This window comes from Dasypus novemcinctus, chromosome 13 (assembly GCF_030445035.2).
Source record: "Dasypus novemcinctus isolate mDasNov1 chromosome 13, mDasNov1.1.hap2, whole genome shotgun sequence".
NCBI lineage: Eukaryota > Metazoa > Chordata > Mammalia > Cingulata > Dasypodidae > Dasypus > Dasypus novemcinctus.
The window spans coordinates 29,300,111-29,324,531 of NC_080685.1; the positions used below are offsets into that span (position 1 = coordinate 29,300,111).

At 48.3% G+C, this 24,421-nt stretch overlaps 1 protein-coding gene across 3 annotated transcripts; it reads left to right on the forward strand.

The window, feature by feature from the left end:
• The first annotated feature begins 1,201 nt into the window (after positions 1 to 1,201).
• Positions 1,202 to 7,214, forward strand: SLC27A3 (solute carrier family 27 member 3). 3 transcript variants are annotated; one of them, XM_058309682.2, is made up of 10 exons: positions 1,202 to 2,050; positions 2,342 to 2,551; positions 2,866 to 3,024; positions 3,493 to 3,617; positions 3,874 to 4,068; positions 4,184 to 4,274; positions 4,404 to 4,602; positions 4,822 to 4,919; positions 5,052 to 5,182; positions 6,672 to 7,214. In XM_058309682.2, exons 1-10 carry the CDS (start codon positions 1,384 to 1,386, stop codon positions 6,744 to 6,746), a joined length of 1,950 nt encoding a protein of 649 aa, XP_058165665.1. In that variant the 5' UTR covers positions 1,202 to 1,383; the 3' UTR covers positions 6,747 to 7,214. The 3 variants fall into 3 exon arrangements, with proteins under 3 accessions (XP_058165665.1, XP_058165666.1, XP_023439418.2); XM_058309683.2 differs by lacking the exon at positions 6,672 to 7,214 and adding an exon at positions 5,471 to 5,613 and having other exon boundaries at positions 1,203 to 2,050; XM_023583650.3 differs by lacking the exon at positions 6,672 to 7,214 and adding an exon at positions 5,500 to 5,808 and having other exon boundaries at positions 1,207 to 2,050.
• The last annotated feature ends 17,207 nt before the right edge of the window (positions 7,215 to 24,421 follow it).

Sequence of the window (24,421 nt, forward strand, 5' to 3'; positions counted from 1 at the left end):
CCTTACCTGTGGCCTCACAACTTCCCCCTTCCTGCCCCAATTCCCCACACACACACTTTTCTAGATCAGGAAGAACTTGGCTCTGCCTCCCCGTCCTTCCTGCTGCCACTCGCAGTGTGGGCCAGGCACTGACCCGTCCGTGCGAAGTTGATGCCGGCCCCGGCCCCTGGAGGCTGAGGTCTGCCCTTCCCTGTCTCTCTCCAAGAGACACTCATTGCCCAGACCCGAAGTTAGTAAGTCTGTACTTCCAACTCCTGGGAGGTTAGAACTCACTGCGGGCGTGGGGGGGGGGGGGGGGAGGCTCAGAACTTGGGTCTTAAAGGACAGACTAGAAGGGGGTTCCTCTTCCTTCAGTGGACTGGCCACTGGTAATCCACTAGCTCCTTGGCTAGACTTTTTGTTTCCTGCTGCCCAGGGCCACTGGGTGGCGGGCGGAGGGGAGAGGAGGAGTGAGGGTGGGGCTGGCGCAAGACGCCTCCTCCAGTTCAGCCTGGGGATTCGCCTACGGATCCAGGTTTCCCCTCCCTCAAGCTGCTACTCCTTCCTTTGAAATCTAAACTACTGGAGGCCTCTTTTTCCTTCCTCTCTCCCTCCCCAGTTTCCTCTGTCCCATTTAAAACCAGGATGGAAAGCATTGGTTGGTGGGCCCCGGTTATTGTTCCCTTGCCCAAAGGACGGGGCCTGTGCTATGGCCCCTCGAAGAATCGGGAGGCATTGGCCTCCACTTTTCCCCCACTTAATTTGCGGGCCCCAACTCATCCCCCGGGGCTGCTGCTGCTAGCAGAGGGGAGGGCACGGGTCTGACCACCGTGCCGAGACTTGCAGCAGCACCCTACGGGGCTAAGGGCCAAGTTCTCCAGGCTCCTGGAGAGAGCGAGGGTGTCTTCCCATCAGGGTGAAAACGGTTAACCAGAGGGAAGGACAGACCGCGGTCCAAACGCCCTGGGTCTCAGACCCACCCGCACTCCGAAGTGCAGCCAGATGCCTAAGCCCGCCCTAGAGGGGAAAACCTAAGATGCAGGACAGGACCCTGGGATTGAGGGAAGGCGTGAGCGCCGCCCAGGACGTGGTAGGGTGCGGGCGGGGAGTAGTCCTCGAGGAAGCGTGCCCAGGGCGGAGCCTAGGCTGTGGGGAGGGCGGGGAGTCGGGAGCCGCCCGCCCCCCCACCCCACCCCCAACACACTCCTCCCGGGCTTTTCTGCTTTGCGCCCGTGGGGTGTGGTGGGGGCCTGGGTGGGAAGGGGCGTCTGCCAGCGCATGCGCGCTCTCGGGAAGGAGAGGTTCAAGAGCCAGAAGGAGCGGCCCCAGTTTTCCAGAAGGGAATAAGAGGGGTGTCTGAGAGCGGCGGGGGCCGGACAGTGTCGAGTCGAGGAAGAGGGCACCATGGCCGCCCTCCTCCTGCTGCCCCTGCTGCTGCTGCTCCCGCTGCTCCTACTGAAACGGAACCTCTGGCCACAGCTGCGCTGGCTCGCGGCAGACTTGGCGTTCGCGGTGCGCGCCCTCCGCTGCAAACGGGCTCTCGGCGCTCGCGCCCTGGCCGCGGCTGCAGCCGACCCGAAAGGTCCCGAGGGGGGCTGCAGCCTGGCCTGGCGCCTCGCGCAGCTGGCCCGGGAGCGCCCCGCGCACACCTTTCTCATTCACGGCGCGCAGCGCTTCAGCTACGCGGAGGCGGAGCGCGAAAGTAACCGGGCAGCGCGCGCCTTCCTGCGCGCCCGTGGCTGGTTCGGGGAGCCCGGGGGCGGCGGCGCAGGGAGCGCCGGGCAAGGCGAAGGGGCGACGCAGGGCGCGGGGGCCGCGGCGGCCGGAAGCGGAGCGGCGCTCGCCGAGCGTGCCAGGGACCGGGCGGCTGGAGTCGGAGGAGCCGAGGCCCCTCTGGAACCGGGGGCCACCGTGGCGCTGCTTCTCCCTGCCGGCCCAGAGTTCCTGTGGCTCTGGTTCGGGCTGGCCAAGGCCGGCCTGCGGACCGCCTTTGTGCCCACCGCCCTGCGCCGGGGACCCCTACTGCACTGCCTCCGCAGCTGCGGGGCGCGCGCGCTGGTGCTGGCGCCAGGTAAGCGGTAGCCCGGACTGACTTGGTCCGGGCCGGCCCCTGGAAGGGGCGTGTCCGCGGGGTCCAGAGAAAGGGTTGGTCTCGTCCCCGGGGTTCGCAGGGAGGGGAGACTCTCGCCCCGGAGTTTCGAAATAGTTTGCGAAGGTCTTTCTTTGGTTTCACCCAAGCATTCCCGAGGCGTCCGGCTCCAGGTCTCATTCCCACGGGCAGGGCCGAGAAATGGGCTGAGGGCTCGGAAACCCGGCCTGGATAGCGGCAGAGCCGCGGGCTGTGCTTCCCCACCCCGTACAGAGTTCCTGGAGTCGCTGGAGGCCGACCTGCCGGCGCTGAGAGCCTTGGGGCTGCGCCTGTGGGCCGCAGGCCCTGTAGCCCAGCCTGCCGGGCTGCGCGACCTGCTGGCCGAGGCCCAGGCCGAATTGGATGTGCCGGTGCCGGGGTACCTGTCCGCCCCCCGGGACATAATGGACACGTGCCTGTACATCTTCACCTCTGGCACCACAGGTGAGGGCTGGACACCCCAAGCTGACCTCCCAGAAACTAAGGTAAAGGAAGCAGGGAACTGTGACCTCCTCAGCTCCCAGACCACCCCTCCAAAATCCCGAGAGGATGCTGAGCCCAGCGTGCCCGGCCTCCCTCTCCAGCCCCCACCTTCTCTGTCCTTTCTCCACCTCCCTCAGGCTATTCCCGTTTCCAGGAGATCCTGGCCTTTCTCCTTCTCAGCCACTGCGGCTGTGGGGAACCCAGCAGGGGGCAGAGGAGGTGGAGGTCGGCCTAGAGCTGAGACCCTTCCCAGATCTCCCTCCTCCCACCCACAGGCCTCCCCAAGGCTGCTCGGATCAGTCATCTGAAGGTCCTGCAGTGCCAAGGGTTCTACCAGCTGTGTGGCGTCCACCAGCAGGATGTCATCTACCTCACCCTCCCGCTGTACCACATGTCTGGCTCCCTCCTGGGCATCACGGGCTGCCTGGGCATTGGTCAGTCTTCCCCACCTCGCCCTGTTCAGTCCCCCCACTGAAGTTCGTTGAGCACCTACCATGCGCTTACCTGGGGCCACTTCCGGAGCCCTTCAGGGCAGAGTCCACAGGGAGGAGCTACCCTCCTGTGACCCGACAGGACACAGACCTACAGACTGAGCAACGAGGAGGCCACACAGTTCACAGAGCTCCAGACTCCAGGGTCAAGGGGAGGGAAGGGTTGTGTCAGTCTGGGAAGAGGGTTGGGAACTTGGGTGGGGGTAGGGAGTAGGGAGAGGGCATTTGCTCCTCCAAGGCGCAGGGCGAGGCAGGGGGCTCCCTTGGCCTGCCGAGTGTGAATTTCACAGCAGGTTCCTCTCAGGCAGCTGCACTGCCATGGAGGCTGTGGTGCCTGAGAAGAGGGGTTGGGACCCCCCTCCCCCCCAACCTCACCTCTGTCCTGCCTCCCTCTCTCCCTACTTCTGGCAGGGGCCACTGTGGTGTTGAAGTCCAAGTTCTCCGCTGGCCAGTTCTGGGAGGACTGCCAGCAGCACAGGGTGACGGTGTTCCAGTACATCGGGGAGCTGTGCCGATACCTCGTCAACCAGCCCCCAGTGCGTGGGTAGGGACCCTGGGCAGAGCCGCCAAGGCAGCAAGATGGGTCACGGGGAACAGGACAGTAGGTGGGAGGCACGGACAGAGCCCACCATGAGAGCTGGAGGGAGAGGAGGAGGTGGGGGAGCCGGGAGAAAAGGGCAGGGTAGAATAAGGAGCCTGAAACGGCAGAAGACACTGAGGCTGGGGCACCCAGAGGTTACACCGGGAGGGGGCCAGCACCTTGGTGTTGAAGCCCCCTCCCCCTCATTGCAGAACGAGGCAGAACGTGGCCATAAGATCCGGCTGGCAGTGGGCAGTGGGCTGCGCCCAGACACCTGGGAGCGTTTTGTGCGGCGCTTTGGGCCCCTGCAGGTGCTGGAGACGTATGGAATGACCGAAGGAAACGTGGCCACTTTCAACTACACAGGGCAGCGGGGTGCTGTGGGGCGCGCTTCCTGGCTTTACAAGGTGAGGGGCAGGGAGGAAACCTGCAGGGCCCACGGAAGGGCGGGGAGCTAGAAGGCCGGGGAGGGGGCTGCCAGCACCAACTGAAGTGACCTAGTGCCTGGGTCTCCCCCCACAGCACGTCTTCCCCTTCTCTTTGATTCGCTATGATGTCACCACAGGGGAACCGATTCGGGACACCAAGGGCAACTGTGTGGCCACATCTCCTGGTTCGTGCTCAGGGGGTGTGGGTGGGAGGTGGTGAAGTTGGCAAAGGAGGATTAGGATTGGAGGCTCGGGGTGGGGCGAGAGGCTCTGGTCAAGGTGGGCGGCCCCCCTGATTCCAGTGATTCTGCCAGGTGAGCCAGGGCTGCTGGTGGCCCCGGTGAGCCAGCAGTCTCCATTCCTGGGTTATGCCGGGGGCCCAGAGCTGGCCCGGGGGAAGCTGCTGAAGGATGTCTTCCAGCCCGGGGATGTTTTCTTCAACACTGGGGACCTGCTGGTGTGCGATGACCAAGGCTTTCTTCATTTCCACGATCGGACTGGGGACACCTTCAGGTATCTGTATCCTTGACATCTGCTCTCTGTGCCCTAAACCCCGTAAAGCTCACCTCCCGAAACCCAGCTCCTCATCGACTCCCTCGTTCTCATACCTCCCAAACCCTCAACCCCTTCCTTGGCCCGGCACTGGGGGCTTACCCCTGACCTCTTGCTCCCCGCTGAGCTCCTAAGGCCCCGACCCCTGACTTGCACTTCTGGATCTCTGCTCTCTGGCAGATGGAAGGGGGAGAATGTGGCCACAACTGAGGTGGCTGAGGTCTTAGAGGCCCTGGACTTTCTTCAGGATGTGAACGTGTATGGAGTCACCGTGCCAGGTGCCCAGGCGTGGGAGGCGAGGGAAGCACCCAGGTCACGCCCTGGGATTGATAATACTTGGGCGCAGGGAGCATGAGGGCTTCGTGGTGGTCGGCCACGGAATGGCTCACCTGGCCTCCCGCACCCCCCAGGGCACGAAGGGAGGGCTGGGATGGCAGCCCTGGTTCTGCGGCACCCCCACTCTTTGGATCTTGTGCAGTTCTACACCCACGTGTCTGAGAACTTGCCGCCTTATGCCCAGCCTCGATTCCTAAGGCTCCAGGTAACCAGCCACTTCCGTCCCCACCCCCATGGCTCCCAAACTCCTCAGAAGGACCCCCCACATAAGACACTCTGTGAAGAGAAAGAATAGGTCCTTCCCAGACACACCCTTTCGCGTGCCCCCTTCCCCGTACTCCGCCTCCAACTCCAGCTCTTTCTCATCCCTGTCACCTCCTCCCCTAAACCCTGGCCTAGTACCTTCTCTCCCCAGACCTGCTCCTCAACAAAATCCAGGCAACTCACCCTTCATGCAGATGGGTGAGCTGGGCAGAATAATTCTTCCTTCCAGATCCTTTGACCCCATCTCCCTGTCCCCAGGAGTCCTTGGCCACAACAGAGACCTTTAAACAACAGAAGGTTCGGATGGCAAATGAGGGCTTTGACCCGAGCTCGTTGCCTGACCCTCTGTACGTCCTGGACCAGGCCGGGGGTGCCTACCTGCCCCTCACACCTGCCCTGTACAGTGCCCTCCTGGCTGGGGACCTTCGCCTCTGAGAGCCCCTCCATGCCGAGGGTCTGAGGGGAGGAATCTGGGGAGTGGGGCATTGCAGGTGTACCGGGACCATCAGGGATCCTTTCTGTACCAAATTGATCATCATCTTTTGTAATAAATGGGGCTGGAGCCTACCTGGCTGTCTTCTGTGCCTGTCTGGGTAGCTGCCGTTCCCTCTGAAGTCCTCTCGCAGCCCTGAGCCACAAGCCCTGCATTCCTGCTGTGACCTGGGTCTCTGGAGTTTGTTTTTTCCCTCTCAGTTGTCCCTGCCTGATCCTGGTCCTCAGAGAGCTCCTGGTGGTGGATGTCTGTCCCTGCTTGTGTGTATCCCGCCCCAGTTTTACTCCCCGAGGGCAGGGCCACCGCCCCTGGGAGCTGGGCTGGGAGCGCCTCTAAGGAGCCCTGGCCTGGCTCAAATGGCACAGGTGGACAGAGGCACAGCCAAAACGTCTCCACAGGAACGGGCGTGGCTGGACCCCCGGAAGAGTCTCAATGAGGCAAAACCAATGTTTAAACTTGGGGAAGATGATGCTCTGTACCCCTCCCCCTCCCCGCTCTCTAGGTGGGGGGCAGTCAGGAACCCCAAACTCAAATGCTCCTAGTGAAGGGCATACATGTGCAGGAAGCCCAGATTGGGGGCCCCTCAGGCTCTGGGGGAGAGTTTGCCTCAAACCCCTCCTTGGAGCAGATCTCAGAGTTGACTATGGGGGCAGACAGGAGGTGTGGTGGGAACCGAAAGGGAAAAACCTCTCCGTGGCTCCTGAAGGAGGAGTCAGAAAAGTTCACCGTCCAAAAGCCTGAAATGACGGAACCTAGTGTTGCCCTGCCTACAAACTAAGGTTCCCTCTATTTTGAGCTCTAGGCCCCTCCTATACTGTGACTTGAGTTGTATTTCCCATCCAACCCCTCCCCAGGGAAGGGAGCGGAAGTGCCCTGCCACGAACCATGGGTCCCTGTTGGCTCCCGATTACTAACAGCCCCCCTCCCCCCGTTCCAGAACTTACAGCTTGTCCACCCATCAAGAAACAACCCATGTCTGCATCACAACAGACTCATTCAGGCTCACACTTAACTCGGGTGTAGGGGATGTCTTCACACACCCATGTTAGGAATCTGCTTGTCTCCAATCTGCCCCAGGAAGACTGGAGGTAGGGGGCTGCCAGGTGGTGGGCTGTGGGGGGCAGGTGCATCGGCTGGCAGTGGGCAGCTGTCCTGACACAACCTAACAGCCCAAGGGCCCTGGGCTGAACAGAGCACTCGTCCCTCATTTGTGGAATCCCACGCAGGTGCTTTTCCCCACAGCCTGTTTCATCTAGTCTAAAGCTACACTGTCCAATGTCATGGTCCCTAGCTACATGTGGCTAACCGAAATGTAGCTAGTCTAAAACGAGGGGTATGTGTAATACACACGAGGCTTTCAAGGCCTGGTATACAAAAAAGAATGACAAGAGCATGTTAATAATTGTTTCATACTGCTTACATGTTGAAATACTATTTTGTATGTATGTTGTGGATTAAATAAAATATATTTTCACCTGTTTCTTTTTACTCTTTTTAAATGTGGCTACTAGAAAGAATTCTGTAGGTGGCTCACATATTTCTACAGACTCGTGCTGGTCCAAATCCTGTCCTCACAAACTCAGTCTGCAAACCCCAAAGACCAAGGGTACCACACCAGTTGTGCCTCTAGGATCCCCTCTCAAGTAGCCACACAATGTTAGCAGGGGGCAGAGGATGGGGGGTGGTGATGTTGCAAAGGCCAAGTGCACTGCCTGGAGCTGGCGGTGTGTCAACTCCTGAGCTCAGGCTGTGGCTCAGCTCTTTAACCAGCTTTGTCACAGAGAAAGCAATAAAAATTGAAAGCTGTAAGACAAAAGACTTGATGCAAAAGAAATAGCTTTTCACCTCACACCATGTACAAAATTAAAACGGATCAACAAGCAGATGTGGCTCAACCACCTGGGCACCCACCCTACCACACGGGAGGTATGGGGATCAGTCCCCGTGTCTCCTAAAGAAGACTCACAGAAGCCACCTCTCACCACAACAGCTAGACACCGCCCCCGAGGCAACAAGCAGAGGCCACAAGCCAGGAGACACCGCAGCCACCGGGAGCAAATGTGGCTTGGTTGGTTGGGCACTCCCGTCTCACATGGAAGGCCCCAGATTCAGTTTCGGTGCCTCCTGGAGAAGGCAAACTGAGCAGACAGGTGAGAGAAGTGTCTGGGGGGGAGAGGATAAATAAAAATTAAAATACATCTTTAAAAAAAAGTGGATCAACAACCTAAGTCTAAGAGCTAAAACCATACAACTCTTAGAACATTAACAACTTTGTGTTAGTCAACGGATTCTTAGATCTGGTGCCAAAAGCACAAGCAACAAAAGAAAAAAATTGATAAATGGGACTTCACCAAAATTTAAAATTTTGCACATCGAAGAACATTATCAAGAAAATGAAGGGTCGGGAAACGGACTTTGGCCCAGTGGTTAGGGCGTCCGTCTACCATATGGGAGGTCCGCGGTTCAAACCCCGGGCCTCCTTGACCCGTGTGGAGCTGGCCATGCGCAGTGCTGATGCGCGCAAGGAGTGCCGTGCCACGCAAGGGTGTCCCCCGCGTAGGGGAGCCCCACGCGCAAGGAGTGCGCCCCTGAGGAAAGTCGCCCAGCGTGAAAAGAAAGAGCAGCCTGCCCAGGAATGGCGCCGCCCACACTTCCCGCGCCGCTGACGACAACGGAAGCGGACAAAGAAACAAGACGCAGCAAATAGACACCAAGAACAGACAACCAGGGGAGGGGGGGGAATTAAATAAATAAATACATCTTTAAAAAAAAAAAAAAAGAAAATGAAGGGAAGTTGATGTGGCTCAAGTGATTGGACTTCTCTCTACCATATGGGAGGACTCAGCTTCCTGGTAAAGGTGTGCCCACATGGAGGGCCAGTGCCCGTGCAGCAAACCACACAGCAAGATGATGACGCAACAAAAAAGAGACGAAGGGGAGAGCCAAGGCGAGACGCAACAGAAACCAGGAACTGAGGTGGCACAAGTGACAAGGAACCTCTCTCCACATCAGAGGTTCCCAGGATTGAATCCAGGTGGATCCTAGAGGAGAAAAATGAGAAGACACAAAGAGAAATAGGCACAGAAGATCACACAGCGAATGGGCATAGACAGCAAAAACAGCAGGATGGGGGAAAAGGAGGAGGAAAAAAAAGTCAAAAAAAGACCTAAAGAATGGGAGGAAATATTTGGAAATCATAATAATCTGATAAGAGTTTAATATCCAGAATTACAAAAATACAACCCAATTTTAAAATGGACACTTCTTCAAAGAAGATATGCAAATCAACGATAAGCATATGAACAGATGCTCAATATAGGAAATAAGTGTTCAAGAGGATAAGGACAACTAGGAATCCTCGTACATGGCTGGTGGGAATGTAAAATGGTGCAGCCACTGTGGAACACAGTTTGGCAATTCCTTAGAAAGTTAAACATAGATTACCATATGGCCTGGCAATCCCACTTCTAGGTATATCCCCAAAAGAACTGAAAGCAGGGACTCCACGCTGATGGTCACAGTAGCAATATTCGCCACACCCAAAAGGTGGCAGCAACCCAAGAGTCCATCACTGATGAACAGCTAAAGAAACTGTGGTACATACATACAGGGGACTAGTACTCAGCCACAGAAAGAATGAAGTTCTGATCCACGCAACAACATGGATGAACTCTGAAGAAATCATGTTAAGTGAAATAAACCACAAATAAAAGGACAGCTCTTGTATGATCCCACTTCTATGAAATAACTAGAATTAGCAAATACATGAGAGAGAGAAAGTAGATTAAAGGTTCCCGGGTCTGGGGGTGGGGTGGGGTTGGGTTCAGCTGGGGAAGGTATGGGGTTACGGCTTAATGGGTACAGAGTTTCTGTATGGGACGATGAAAAAGTTTTGGTAATGGATGGTGGTGATGGTAGCACAATATTGTGATTGAGATTAATATCACAATTGTACACATGAAAGTGGTTAAAATGGAAAATTTCATATTATATACATGGTACCACAATGGAGATTTGGGGAAAGTTTTCCTAAAATAAACCAAATGAAATAAAACGGAATTACATGAATGGATGGCTAGATGCGTAGGTGATAGAAAGAGAGAGAGAGAGAAAGGAGGGGGGGAGGGAGGGGAAAAAAGGGAAAAGGAAAGGAGGGATGAAGAAGGGAGGGAGAGAGGGAGGAAGAGAAAGAAAAAGATATCACAATTGTGGCAAAGTGTTAAAAGTTGGTAGTGTATGTGGGTGAGGGGTACTTTGGAGTTCTCTGTGTGGGTTTTGTAATAAATTTTGCAACTGTCCTGTAAGTTTGAAAGTGTTTCAAAATAAAAAGTAAAAATAAGATAAAATGGAATTACGAAATAACTTGAAACATGAAATAGGTTTATCCTCAGATGGTGAGTTCACTTTCACAGGAAACTGGAAAGTATCATTTCGTGATACTATTAATAGAGTAGGAAAGCAGTGGAATTGGAGAGCCAGTCGCACCCAGGCCACGAATCGCCCCAATGTTCTGTTTTGTGTCTGCAGAGCGTGTCCCGGAATACCTCAGGCTACCGGTCCTGGAAAACTAAAAGGTGAAGGGGCACCTAAACAGGTCTCCAAGACCTGTTTTTGTACAGCACTGGGGTTTTTGTATTTTTTAATTTTGGAAAAATTCAAAAGAAGAAATACTTAGTGACTGTAAAAACGGTATGAAATTCAAGTGCCCATATGCAATATGGTCTGATGGAACCCTATCAGACCACTCCTTTACACACTGTCTGGGGTGCCTCTGTTTTAGAAAGGCAGCCCTGAGTGGTAACAGAGACCCCACAGCCCGCAGGGCTGGAAGTATTTACTCTGTGGCTCTCGACAGTTTGCCCAGCCCCGCTCCCCGCTCTGGGACCCCGGCGATCCTTTGTCTCTTCTCGGCGGCAGATTCACAAGCCCCCAAGGAAGGAAGCTCAGCGGCCCGGGACGCCCGGGGCGCCGCCTGGGGCTGCGCGGAGCGGGGAGGCGGCTGGCGGGGCGTCGGGGGCGCCTCGGCGGAGGCCGCGCCGCTCCCAGGGGCCTCCGCGAGCGCAGGAGCCCCGCAGCGCCGGCCGGCGGCGCCGAGGGAACCGGGTGGGGAAAAGCCGTCAGCGCGGCCCAGACCCGCGCACCCACCACGACCAGGCTGGCCCCGCCTGCGTAAACCGGCCCTCGTGGCGCAGGCGCCCTCGGCGACCCCGGGTTCCCCGCCGCCCGCGGCTTCGCGCGTCCTCCCGCCGGGCGCCGGGGCCTCTTTTCCTCGCTCTGGAGCGACGCATGCGCGCTCGACGCCAGGCGGCGCCGCGGGAAAACGGGGCCGACGGCGGGGCGGGGCCAGGACTCGCCGGTTCTGCTGGAGCTTCTCGGGGCCAAACCGTGTAGGGGTGAATCTGGCTTGGGGTTGTTTGTTCTTATATAGTCGAGGTCTAATTCACATACCATAACATTTGCTCTTTTAAAGTGTACAGTTCAGTGTTTTTAAGCGTGTTCAGGAAGTTGTGCAACTAACCACTGTCTAGTCTAGAACAACTTCGTCACCCCCCAAAATAAACCGGTACCCAGGAGCGGTCACTCCGCAACATCTCATCGCCCCTGGCAGCCGCTCATCTCCTGTGTTCATGGATTTGCCTCTTCTGGATATGTCATATAAATGGAATCATAAAAATATGTGGCTTCTTTCACTTAGCATGTTTTCAAGACTCATCCGCGTTGTAGCATGTGTCAGGATTTCATTCCTTTTTATGGCAGAGCAATATTCCATTACTTAGATATACCATAATTAGTTTATCCATTCATGGACATTTAGGTTGTTGCCACTTTTTGACCATTATAAATACATGCTGCTCTGAACACGTGTATGCAAGCTTTTGTGTGGAGATAGATTTTTTTTTCCCCAATTCCCTTTGGTATATACCTGGGAGAGGAATTGCTGGGTCGTGTAGTAACTCTATGTTTAATATTTTGAGAAATTGCCAAACTGTTTTCCAAAACCCCCATACCAGTTTACATTCCCGCCAGCAATGAATGTGATTTCCAATCTCTCTACATCCTCACCAACACATTTATCTCTTTTTTATGTTATCCTTCCTAATGGATGTGAAGTGGTGCCTCGTTATAGTTATATTTTTATTTCCCTTATCGCTCATGGCGTTGGGCATCTTTTCTCGTGGTAAATGGCAATTTGTATATCTTCTTTGCAGAAATGTCAGTTTACATCCTTTACTCATTTTTTAAATAGGTTGTCTTTTTTAAATAATTTTATTGACATATAGTTCACAAACCTTATAATTCGGACATTTTAAAGTCTACAATTCAATGATTTTTAGTTGTTTTTGTTTTTTCTTTTTTTGTTTGCTGTCTGCTCTTCTTTAGGAAGCACCAGGAACCAAACCTGGGACCTCCCATGTGGGAGGCGGGTGCTCAACTGTTTGAGCCACATCCGCTCCCCAGTTATTTGTCTTTTCATTGTTGAGTTATATATTCTGGGTATAAGTCTCTTATCAGATATATGATTTGCAAATGTTTTCTCCCATCCTGTGGGTTGTCTTTTTGCTTTCTTGATGGTGTCCTTTGAAACATAAAGGTTTTTAACTTTGATGAAGTCCAATAAACCTATTTTTTTGCATTGGAAAGAATCTTGCAAAAGTTAGTTTTTTCCCTAACTACAAATGAAGATATAAATAAATCTTGCATTTAATTGGGTCATATACTTGGCATTGTTATTGAAACTATATTATGGTACACTTTTTATGATATATGTAGAATTAGAAGTTAATACTTCCAGAGCAAGAGAAACAAGATATAAAATAGAATAAAATAAATTAAGTGAAAATCCTGTAATGCCCTAGAAAAAGGCCTAGAAACAATCACAATCTGAAACCAACGAGGTCTCCTGACACCCAGTTCCTTGCTGATTCAAGGTCTGCAGCAGAAAATACTCAGGGCAAGTTTGGGGCATCATGTGCCAGAAAGCAAAGATATCACAGAATGGTGTGACAGCGAAAGGATACAGAGCTTCCACTGGCCTCTGAGAGGAGCATTTGAGTGTCAAAAAGATTAATGAATATACTTGAAACATTGAATGTAAAAAAACATAGCAATTCAGAGTGATACAAAAGAGCAAAAGAGAGGGGGAGAGAAAGTTTGGAAACTAATAGAACCAATTAAAGGAAACAACTAAGCATTTGTCTCTCCTTTCCTGTGTGAACTGTATTTCAGATTTACCAAATAGTCCTTGCTGATGAGAAAAAATTCTTCCTTACAGAAGAATTCCATTTAAAAAATAAGAAAGGAATGATAGAATTGGAAAATAGCCATTTTGCAACCCCTAATGAAAAAATCAAGTCAGGAGATTATCACCCGTGGATAGAATTAGATGTGAGGTTGATGGGAAATTTAATAATGGAGGAATCACGTTGTCACCACCTGAAGCTGCTAATAATGTTTTTTAAGATTTATTTTTATTTATTTCTCTCTCCTTCCCCCCGTTGTCTGCTCTTTGTGTCCATTTGCTGGGTGTTCTGTGTCCACTTGCATTCTTGTCATGCAGGACCAGTAACTGTGTCGCTTTTTTTGTTGTTGTTGCGTCATCTTGCTGTGTCAGTTCTCCGTGTGTGCAGCACCACTCCTGGGCGGGTTGTACTTTTTTTGCATGGGGGGGCTTTCCTTATGGGGCGCACTCCTTGCGCGTGGGGCTGCCCTACACGGGGTACACCCCTGCGTGGCAGGGCACTCCTTGCGTGCAGCAGCACTGCGCGTGGGCCAGCTCCACACGGGTCAAGGAGGACCTGGTTATCGAACCCTAGACCCTCCTTATGGTAGGTGGACACGCTGTCATTTGAGCCACAACCACTACCCATAAAACTTTATTTTTTAAAGATTATTTATTTATTTACTTATTTATTTTTATTTCTCTCCCCTCCCCTGCCCCCCAGTTTTCTGCTCTCTGTGTCCATTCCCTGTATGTGCTTCTGTGTCTGCTTGTATTCTTGTCAGTGGCACTGGGAATCTGTATCTCTTTTTGTTGCGTCACCTCAGTGCATCAGCTCTCCATGTGTGAGGCACCACTCCTGGTCAGGCTGTACTTTTTTCACGCTGGGCAGCTCTCCTTACAGGGCGCACTCCTTGCATGTGGGGCTTCCCTACGTGGGGGACACCCCTGCATGGCAGGGCACTCCTTGTGTGCATCAGCACTGTGTGTGGGCCAGCTCATCACACGGGTCAGGAGGCCCTGGGTTTGAATCCTGGACCTCCCATGTGGTAGGTGGATGCCCTATCTGTTGAGCCAAACCCACTTCCTCCGTAAATCTTAGAATCACTGAAAGTGTACCTCCTAAAGAGATGCAACATGTATAATATGACACCAACGATAAAGTTTTCTTGCCAAAAATTTAACCTCTATCTAATCAATCCTCTAGAGCCAATTTCCATTTATTATGGAATGTATTCAACAACACCAAATAAATCAAGCAGACAGATCTAGAATATGGGAAATTCTACAGGAAACTTTACCTGCTTTCTTCAATAAGTCAACAGTCTCTAAGGAGGTGTGGGTATTGCTGGTGATGAGATCTTTAGGAGAATGGAATAAATGAAACACAGAAACAAACAAAAAACAAATGGAATGTATGGATCTTGTTCCTGATTCAAAATATATACATATATAATAAAATAATAAAATAAAACCAGTATAAAAAGAAAGATACCTTTGAGACAATCAGGGAAATTTGATATTGACTAGGTATTAGATGACATTAAGGAATTATTATTAATTGTGTTAGATATGATAATAACATTGTGGTGTGAAACAAAAATGTATTTTTAAAAGTTATACATGAAGTATATATCTGTGAAATGACATATCTGTGATTTGTTTGAAAATATTTTAGGGAAGCGGACTTGGCCCAAGGGATAGGTCATCCGCCTACCACATGGGAGGTCTGTCATTCAAACACCCCGCCTCCTTGACCCGTGTGGAGCTGGCCCATGCGCAGTGCTGATGAGCACAAGAAGTCCCGTGCCACGCAGAGGTGTCCCCTGCGTAGGGTGAGCCCCACGCACAAGGGGTGCGTCCCATAAGGAGAGCCGCCCAGGGCGAAAGAAAGTGCAGCCTGCCCAGGAATGGTGCCACACAGACGGAGAGCTGACACAACAAGATGATGCAACAAAAAGAAACACAGATTCCCAGTGCCACTGATAAGGATAGAAGCGGTCACAGAAGAACACACAGCGAATGGACACAGAGAGCAGACAACTGGGGGTGGGGAGGGGAGAGAAATAAATAAATAAATCTGTTTTAAAAATTAAAAAAAGAAAATATTTTAGCAAAGAAAGAAGGGGGAAAGGGTTAGATGAAGCCGACATGACAAAAGTCTTGATAATTGTTGAATCATGTAATGGTATTTGGGAGTCCACTGTACTATTTTCTCTGCTTTTGTGGATGTTAAAAATTTCATAATAAAAGGCTAAAAAAAAAAATCATTGTTTTCTCTTTCTCAGAGTGTCAGGGATATTGTCCAAGGACCTGGACTGAATCCTGTTATATTAGTCAGGATTCTCTAGGGGAACAGAACCAACAGGACGGACAAGTTCAAATTCCATAGTGCAGCTTTCAATGAATTCCCCAGGAGAAGCTGGTGGGCTGAAGTAGAGGTGGAAATTCTCTTTTCTGACTGCTGAAATTATCATTTCTTCTTTTATGGCCTTCAGCTGATTGGATGATACATCACTCATTGCTGATGGCAATCTCCTTAGCTGACTGTAGATGCAATCAGCCATATATGCAATCAACTGACTGATGACTGAAGTCCATGAAATGGACTCCTCCACATCCCGTCCATCTATCACACTCGATAGCTTACAGAGTATTTTTTGGGTTTGTTTCTCCATGGGGCTTATACGCCAGTGGAGGAAACATACACACAAAGCAAGTGGATGTGAAGTGAAGTGCCATGCAGCGACAGTGTCAGAAACAAAATAGACAGGGATGGTGTGTTAGTTTCCTACTGCTGTTGTAACAAATTACCACAAACTTAATGGCTTAAAAAGAACACAACGTTTATTATCTTACAATTTTGGGAGATTAGAAGTCTGCATGGGTTTTATGGGCTTAACCCACCGTGTCAGCAAGGCTGCACTCCCTTCTTGGAGGTTCTGGAGGAACCATTTCCAGTTCTAGAGGTCACCTGCTTCCTTTTACTCCTGGCTCACTGCAACCAGCTGAAAGGAGAACAGACATCTTCCTCCCTGGGTAAAGGGAGGGTGCTGATGAGTGCCATCTGCTGGCAAATTGGAGAACTGCAAGACACTTTTAGGTGTCTCGTTTGCTTGATCTGCTCTTCACCCCATTAGTGAGGCCCTGGCCCTACATTGATAACTTAAGCTGGGCAATTTTAAAGACTTAGAATAAGGTGAACCAAAAATCAAGGAGAGCCGTGAAACAAAACCACTAGGCAAGAGAAAGAAATTGACCATCAGAGTAAATTCACCAATGTATTCAGATGCCTAGACATCAGGAAAAAAACTATAAGCCATACTAAGAAACATGAAGATATGGTCCAGCCAAAGAAAGAAACCAAAAATCTTGATGAGCACAGGATTTAAGACAACTAATCAATATAAGCACACAAATCTCCTAAATCAATTCAAGGAGTTGAAGGGAAATGTGACTAAATAGATAAAGAGAATTAAAAATACACTGGGCAGGGAAGCGATGCGGCTCAACCGACTGGGCTCCCGTCTACCATATGGGAGGCCCTGCGTTCTCTTCCCAGGGCCTCCTTGTGAAGGTAAGCTGGCCCATGCCCACGGAGAGCTGACAGCCCGTTCCTGTGGAGAGCTGCTGCAGCAAGATGATGCAACAGGGAAACGGACTTTGGCCCAGTGGTTAGGGCGTCCGTCTACCATATGGGAGGTCCGCGGTTCAAACCCCGGGCCTCCTTGACCCGTGTGGAGCTGGCCATGCGCAGTGCTGATGCGCGCAAGGAGTGCCGTGCCACGCAAGGGTGTCCCCGCGCCCCACGCGCAAGGAGTGCGCCCGTGAGGAAAGCCGCCCAGCGTGAAAAGAAAGTGCAGCCTGCCCAGGAATGGCGCCGCCCACACTTCCCGTGCTGCTGACGACAACAGAAGCGGACAAAGAAACAAGATGCAGCAAATAGACACCAAGAACAGACAACCAGGGGAGGGGGGGAAATTAAAATAAATAAATAAATCTTTAAAAAAAAAAAAAAAGATGATGCAACAAAGGGAGGCAAGCAGACACAGAAGAAAGTGCTGCAAGTGGACACAGAGAGCAGACAGCAAACAAGTGGCAAGGGGGGGGGTGAGGATAATTAAATAAAACAAATCTTAAAAAAAAAAATACACCGGGCAGAGACTTCCAGGAAGAGAGCAGACTAGAAAGACATGGGACTCTCGTTTCTCCCAGAAAAATAACTCGAGAACAGGAAGAAATGGCCTGGAAAAAACTCTTTTAGGGTTTAAGCACTCCAAGGGAAGGCTGGACACCACCCAGAAGAGAGATAAGCAAAGGAAAATAATCACAACAGAGAGGAAAACTGAGTTAAAAGCCACAGCTGCAACTGCTGGCTCCCTCCCCACGCTGCAGATATTTTTGAATTCTCAGGCCTTGGGGTCAGTGGCTACAGACATAAGGGTCCCCAGGGATCCACCTCCCCAAGAAAGGGGAGAGAGAAGAACACAGCCTAAGGCTCACTCAGGTTTTGGTCCACAAATTTGGTCTGGTGCGTCCCACAAGACCTTCCAGGCCACGTCAGGCCCCGCCACTGTTTGCATAACATTGTTTGCATAGCAGCCAGCAAGGGGCTAAAGGTCCTGGACTAAAGAGATCCGACCTTCTCACTTTCCTTCTCTACTGACAGAGACTGGTTGATGAGGATGCAGAGGAGAGTGGAAACATTTCCTCCCCAGGAAAAGGGAGGGGACTGCCAGCGAAAGTTGGAGACCGCCTATGAGAAAGTTTGAATTATAAGGCTCTTAGCCTCAAGGCAGGATCCTACACCACAAAGATCCAGTCCCTGTGGGAGCGAAGAACACACTCTGACCAGGCTTTCAACTGAGAGGGCTACGAAAGAGTGCCATCTGCTGGCAGTCTAAAGAAGATCATGTTAGGAAATTAAAAGTAAATAAGAGAGGCTTTTTCCGTCCTTTATAGCTTCCTCCCCAATGCACTTGGAAGCAGGTCTGCAACCAAAAACTGGGTCAAGGGCCTGGATTTAAGCAACTAACAGGGACAATCCTAAAGACCAACAACAGATTGAATGAAGAATCAAAGAAGAGCAGTAACACACAGTCTCCTGTCACTAAATCCCTACAAAAAAAAAAAAAGAGAACTAGCATTTGAGTAAACTCGCCATCCAACTCAGATGCTCAGGCAGCAAAAAATTACAAGACATACAAAGAAAATAAAAGAAATAGCCCAAGGAAAGGAATATATCAAAGCCCTAGAAGAGACACAGGATTTGAGATAACTAATCAATGAGATACACAAATTTCCAAATTCAAATGAATGAGTTGAAAGACAGTATGGCTAAAGAGATAAAGGACATCAAGAACACACTGAGTGAGCACAAAGAAGAATTTGAAAACCTGAATAGAAAAGTTCTTGGGAATGAAAGACATGATAGGTAATATCAAAAACATATTAAAGGTGTACTAAAGCAGACTCAATAATAGAAGATAGAATAAGTGATACAAAAGACAAAACAGCTGAAATTGAAGAGAGAAAAGAATGTAAATATTGAGCAGGGGCTCAGGGAATTGAATGACAACATGAAATGCAACAATTTACATGCCATGGGAGTTCCAGAAGGGGAAAGGTCAGAAAGAGTATATAAGGAAATAATGGCTGAAAAATTTCCAACTCTCATGAAAGAAATGAACTTACATTTCCAATCAGAATAAATTCAAATAGACCTACTCTGGAAAGCAGACTTGGCCCAATGGATAGGGCATCCGCCTACCACATGGGAAGTCCATGATTCAAACCCCGGGCCTCCTTGACCCATGTGGAGCTGGCCCATGTGGAGTGCTGATGCGTGCAAGGAATGCCGAGCTACGCAGGGGTGTCGCCTGCATAGGGGAGCCCCAGGTTCAAGGAGTGCGCCCTGTAAGGAGAGCCGCCCAGCATGAAAAAAAGTGCAGCCTGCCTAAGAATAGTGCCGCCCACACAGAGAGCTGACACAACCAGATGACGCAACAAAAGAAACACAGATTCCCGTGCCGCTGACAACAACAGAAGCAGACAAAGAAGAAGACACAGCAAATAGACACAGAGAACAGACAACCGGGACAACCAGGGTGGGTGGAGGGGGGGGAGATAAATAAATAAATAAATAAATAAATAAATCTTTTTTTAAAAAATCAGCAAATGACCTACGTAGACTTTCCCCAAAGAAGAAATACAAATGGCAAAACAAAACAAAACACAACAAAACAAAACACATGAGAAGATGTTCAACACCATTAGTGATTAGGGAACTGCAAATCAAAGCTACAATGATACATCATTTTACACCTATTAGAATAGCCACTATTAAAAAGAGAGAGAACTGCAAGTGTTGGAGAGGATGTGGGGAGATAGGAACACTTATTCACTATTGGTGGTAATGTAGAATGGTACAGACATTATGGAGGACTGTTTGGTAGTTCCTAAGGAAGTTGAATATAGATTTGCCATGTGACCTGACAATACCACTACTGAGTATATACCCAGAACTGAGAGAGGTGACATGAACAGACATCTGTACACTTATGTTGTGGAAGACTGGCATTGTTTATGAATTCCAAAAATAGATATTGGATTGTGTTTGTATACTGGTCTGTTCCTCTGGGTGTATTAGATTGTATTGAATTCAGAGGTTTTACTTTTACTTGATTAAATTATGATTAGGGCTTTGATTCGTCCATGTCAATAAGATGTTGAGTTCCCACCCCAGAGACTCACAGAGAAAACAACACAGCAGAGGAGAGAGTTTTAGTTTTGATGCTGAAGCCCCAGGGAGCGAGCCAAGCCATTTGCCTGATGGTTTACAGCTGGCCTTGTGGAGAGAGCAGAGCAACTGAGCCCAGAAAGAAACAAGTCCTGGGACAAGAGATAAACCTTATGTCAGCCTACAGTTGAGATAGGAAGAAGCTGGACCCAGAAGCCTTAATTGAAAGAAGGAAGACTGAACCCTCACAGACATTGCCTGCCATCTTGTTTCAACATGTGGCAACAGACATTGGGTGAGAAAATACCTCCTATGGTACCTTGCATTGGACTCTGTAGGGTCTGGTAACTGGAAACTTCTACCCCAAATAAATACCCTTTATAAAAGCTAACAGAGTTCTGATACTTTGCATCAGCACCCTTTGGGCTGACTAATACAGATGTTCATAGCAGTGTTATACATGATTGACAAAAGATGGAAACAACCTATGTGCCATTGGCTGATGAATGGATAAACAAACTATGGTGCATACACATGATGGAATATTATGCAGTTGTAAGAAAAAATGAAGTCGTAAAGCACATGACAACATGGATGAATCTAGGGAACATTATGTAGAGTGAAGCAAGCCAGACGCAAAAGGACAAATACTGTATTATTACACTACCATGAACTAAATATATAGTATAATCTCATGGAGTTAATAATTGAATATGGGTCCCCAGGAAATAGAATGAGGTTAGAGAATGGAAATCAAGGGTTAACTTTTACAGAATCGGTAAAAAAAAGATGAGTGTTAATCTTTAGAAATGAATAGAAAAAGTGAAAACACAACATAATGCTTGTACCTAGAAGTATTATTATATGGGTATGACAATAGTTTAAAGTGAAAGTCTAAGGTCATGTGTAATACTAAAATGAAAGCTAAAAAATATAACATGAGATTGTATAGCATAGTAAAACTGCATGTGAAATATGAATTTATGTAAAATTGCATATATACAACTGATTTTCCTTGAAATTGAACAAATGCATGTTAATACAAGATGTTAATATCAAACCAAAAAAACCACATTATGCTAAGTGAATGAAACCAGACAGAAAGTACTACATATTATATGATTCCATTTATATAAAAGGTAACAATAAATCCATTTATAAAGATGAAGTTAGAATTGTAGTTATGTAGGACTGGGGAAGGACTGATAAGGGCTGTGGAGTTTTTCTTTTTGGAGTAAAAAATTGTTCTAAAATCTTTTATGACATTGAATGCACACCATTGGGATTATACTAAAAGCCATTGATTATATTCTTTGGATAGATTGTATGGTATATGAATATATCTCAACATAACTGCTTAATAAATAAGTAATTGTGTAAGACTAGCCAAAAATAGCAGCTATATACAAAAGGGGAAGCATAGAGAGATAGAGGAGTGAAGAATTCTATTGTTAGTTTCTTTTCTATTTATTATTATTATTATTGAAATAATGAAAATGCTCTAATGATGATTGAGGTGATGAATGAGCAACTATGTGATTATACCAAATACTACTGATTGTACACTTTTGATGAATTGTATGCTTGATTAATGTGTATCAATAAAATTGATTTGTGTTTTTAAAAAAAACTAAAAAAAAAGAAAACAAGACATTGGGAAAACAGAAAGAGCATTTCAAAGCCTGTAAAGAAAAGTAACAGAGCTTATGGGAATGAAGCCGCAATGGGTGAGATTAAAAATACATTAGACGGAAGTGGATTTGGCTCAACTGATAGGGTGTCTGCCTACCACATGGGAGGTCCAGGGTTCAAACCCAGGGCCTCCTGAGCCATGTGATGAGCTGGCCCATGCACAGTGCTGATGCACACAAGGAGTGCCATGCCATGTAGGGGTGTCTTCCACATAGGGGAGCCCCATGTGCAAGGAGTGCACCCATAAGGAGAGCCGCCCTACATGAAAAAAAAAGCACAGCCTGCCCAGGAGTGATGCCACACACACACAGAGCTGATGCAGCAAGATGACACAACAAAAAGAGACACAAATTCCCAGTGCCACTGACAAGAATACAAGTGGACACAGAAGAACACATAGCAAATAGGCATAGAGAGTAGACAACTAGGGGGGAAGGGGAGAGAAATAATTAAAAAATAAATCTAAAAAAAAACAAAACATTAGAGTGTCCATGCATGGCTTCTGCGCAATACCACTGAGACCTGGGGTACTGGTTTTCAATCTGCCTGCCTGGCAGAATACCCAGGTGGCATTAACTCATGCCACATTATGAAAGTAACTAATGTCACTGAGTTAAAAATGGTTAGAATGGCAAAAAAAAAAAATGAGATACATATAACAGCATATTGAATTGATAGACAATAGAATTAGTGAACTTGAGGACAGAACATCTGAACTTGAAAAGACAGGAGATCAGAAAGAGAAAAAGGAAAACGGACTTTGGCCCAGTGGTTAGGGCGTCCGTCTACCACAAGGGAGGTCCGCGGTTCAAGCCCCAGGCCTCCTTGACCCGTGTGGAGCTGGCCCATGCGCAGTGCTGATGAGCGCAAGGAGTGCCGTGCTACACAGGGGTGTCCCCCGCGTAGGGGAGCCCCACGCGCAAGGAGTGCACCCATAAGGAGAGCCGCCCAGCGCGAAGGAGGGAGCAGCCTGCCGAGGAATGGCCCCGCCCACACTTCCCGTGCCACTGACGACAACAGAAGCGGACAAAGAAACAAGACGCAGCAAAAAGACACAAAAAAAAACAGACAACCGGGGGAGGGGAGGGGAATTAAAGAAATAAAAATAAATCTTTAAAAAAAAAAAAAAAAAAAGAAAGAGGAAAAAATGGAACAGGTCTCAGGGAATTGACTGACAATGTGAAATGCACAAGCATATGCTTTATCAGTGTCCCAGAAGGGAAGAGACTAAAAAAGGGGAAGAAACAATATTTGAGGAAATTATGATGGAAAACTTCCCAACTCTTATGAAAGACATCAATTTCCAAGAAGGAAAATGCACCCAAAACAAGATAAATCTAAATAAACCTGCACGTATTATTCAGAATGACAAATACCAGAGATGAGGAGAGGATTCTGAAAACAGCAAGAGAAAAGCAATGCATCACATACAAGGGAACTCAATAAGATTAAATGCCAACTTCTCATTAGAAACTATGGAGCCAGAAAAAAGTGGTATGATGTATTTAAGGTACTGAAAGAGAAAAGCTGTCAGTCAAGAATTCTATATTTGGCAAAACTTTCCTTCAAAATGAAGGTGAATTTAAAATCTTCACAGACAAACAAAACTCATGAGAGTATGTCACCAAAACACCAGATTTACAAGAGATGCTAAAGGGAGTGCTACAGCCTGAAAGGGAAAAAAAAAGGGGGAAGAGACTTGGAGAACAGTGTAGAAATTAAGATTATCAGTAAGGGTAACTTGAAGGGTAAAAAGACAGACAATAGTAAGATATGACAATGGAAAGCCAAAGGATAAATGGATCAAGTAATGCCTTTACAGTAATAACATTGAACTTTTAAGGATTGAATTCCCCAATCAAAAAACATAAACTGACAGAATGGATTTAAAAATACGAGCCATCTATATGATGTCTACAAGAGATTCATCCAAGACATAAGGATACAATAAGGTTGAAAGGGAAAGGTTGGAAAAAGAAATTCCACACAAATAGTAATCAAAAAAGATCTGGAGTCATGATTCTAATATTGGACAAAATAGATTTTAAATGCAAAACTGTTATAAGATATGAAGAAGGTCATTATATATTAATAAAAGGAGTGGGTTTTGTGTGATCTATGTATCTTTTTTAAAAAGGTAATAATAAAAAGAAAAGGAAAAAAGAAAAGTAAAAAAAGTGGGGTGGAAAAGTGGATGAGGCTCAAAAGTTTGAGCTGCTGCCTACCACATGGGGGGTTCCCAAGTTTGGTTCCCAGTGCCTTCTAAAGAAGATGAGAAGATGAGCAAGACAGCAAGCTAATGTGACAGGCTGGCACAGTGAGCTGACACAACAAGATGATGCAACAAAAGAGACACAAGGAGGAAAAACACAATGAGAGAGGTAGCACAAGGGATCAGATGCCTCCCTCACAGATGGGAGGTCCCAGGTTTGGTTCCAGTGTCTCCTAAAAAGAAGATGAGTACACAATGAACAGACACAGCCAGTGCTGTGGAGAGAAATAAATAAATAAACCTTTAAAAAATAAATAAAAGGGGCAATTCACCAAGAAGAAATAGCTGTAATAAATATTTATGTACCTAACGTGGATGCCACAAAATACATGAGGCACACACTGGCAAAACTGAAGGTAGAAATCAATTATCTGCAATAATAGCTGGAGACTGCAATATAGCACTTTCAGCCCTGGATAGAACATCTAGACAGAGGAAAAATAAGGTAACAGAGAGCTTGAATAAAATGATAAATGAACTAGACCTAAGAGATTTTTATAGAGCACTGTAGCCCCAAAGAGCAGGATATACATTACTTTCAAGACCTCACTGATCCTTCCCCATGACAGACCTTATGTTGGCTCACAAGGCATATCTCAATAAATTTAAAAACATAGAAATTATACAAAACACTTTCTCTGATTATAATGAAATGAAGCAGGAAATCAATAATGGATGGAAAAAGGGAAAATATATGGAAATTAAACATCACAGTCTTAATTAGTAAGTCACAGAAGAAATTGCAAGAAAAGTAAGTAACTTTTT

Bases quoted from the DNA above. Each gene is read 5' to 3' on its own strand.
- SLC27A3 (XM_023583650.3), top strand. From the start codon at position 1,384: ATGGCCGCCCTCCTCCTGCTGCCCCTGCTGCTGCTGCTCCCGCTGCTC. The intron at 2,051-2,341 runs GTAAGCGGTAGC...CACCCCGTACAG, and splicing joins CGCGCTGGTGCTGGCGCCAG to AGTTCCTGGAGTCGCTGGAG. The intron at 4,069-4,183 runs GTGAGGGGCAGG...CTCCCCCCACAG, and splicing joins GCGCTTCCTGGCTTTACAAG to CACGTCTTCCCCTTCTCTTT.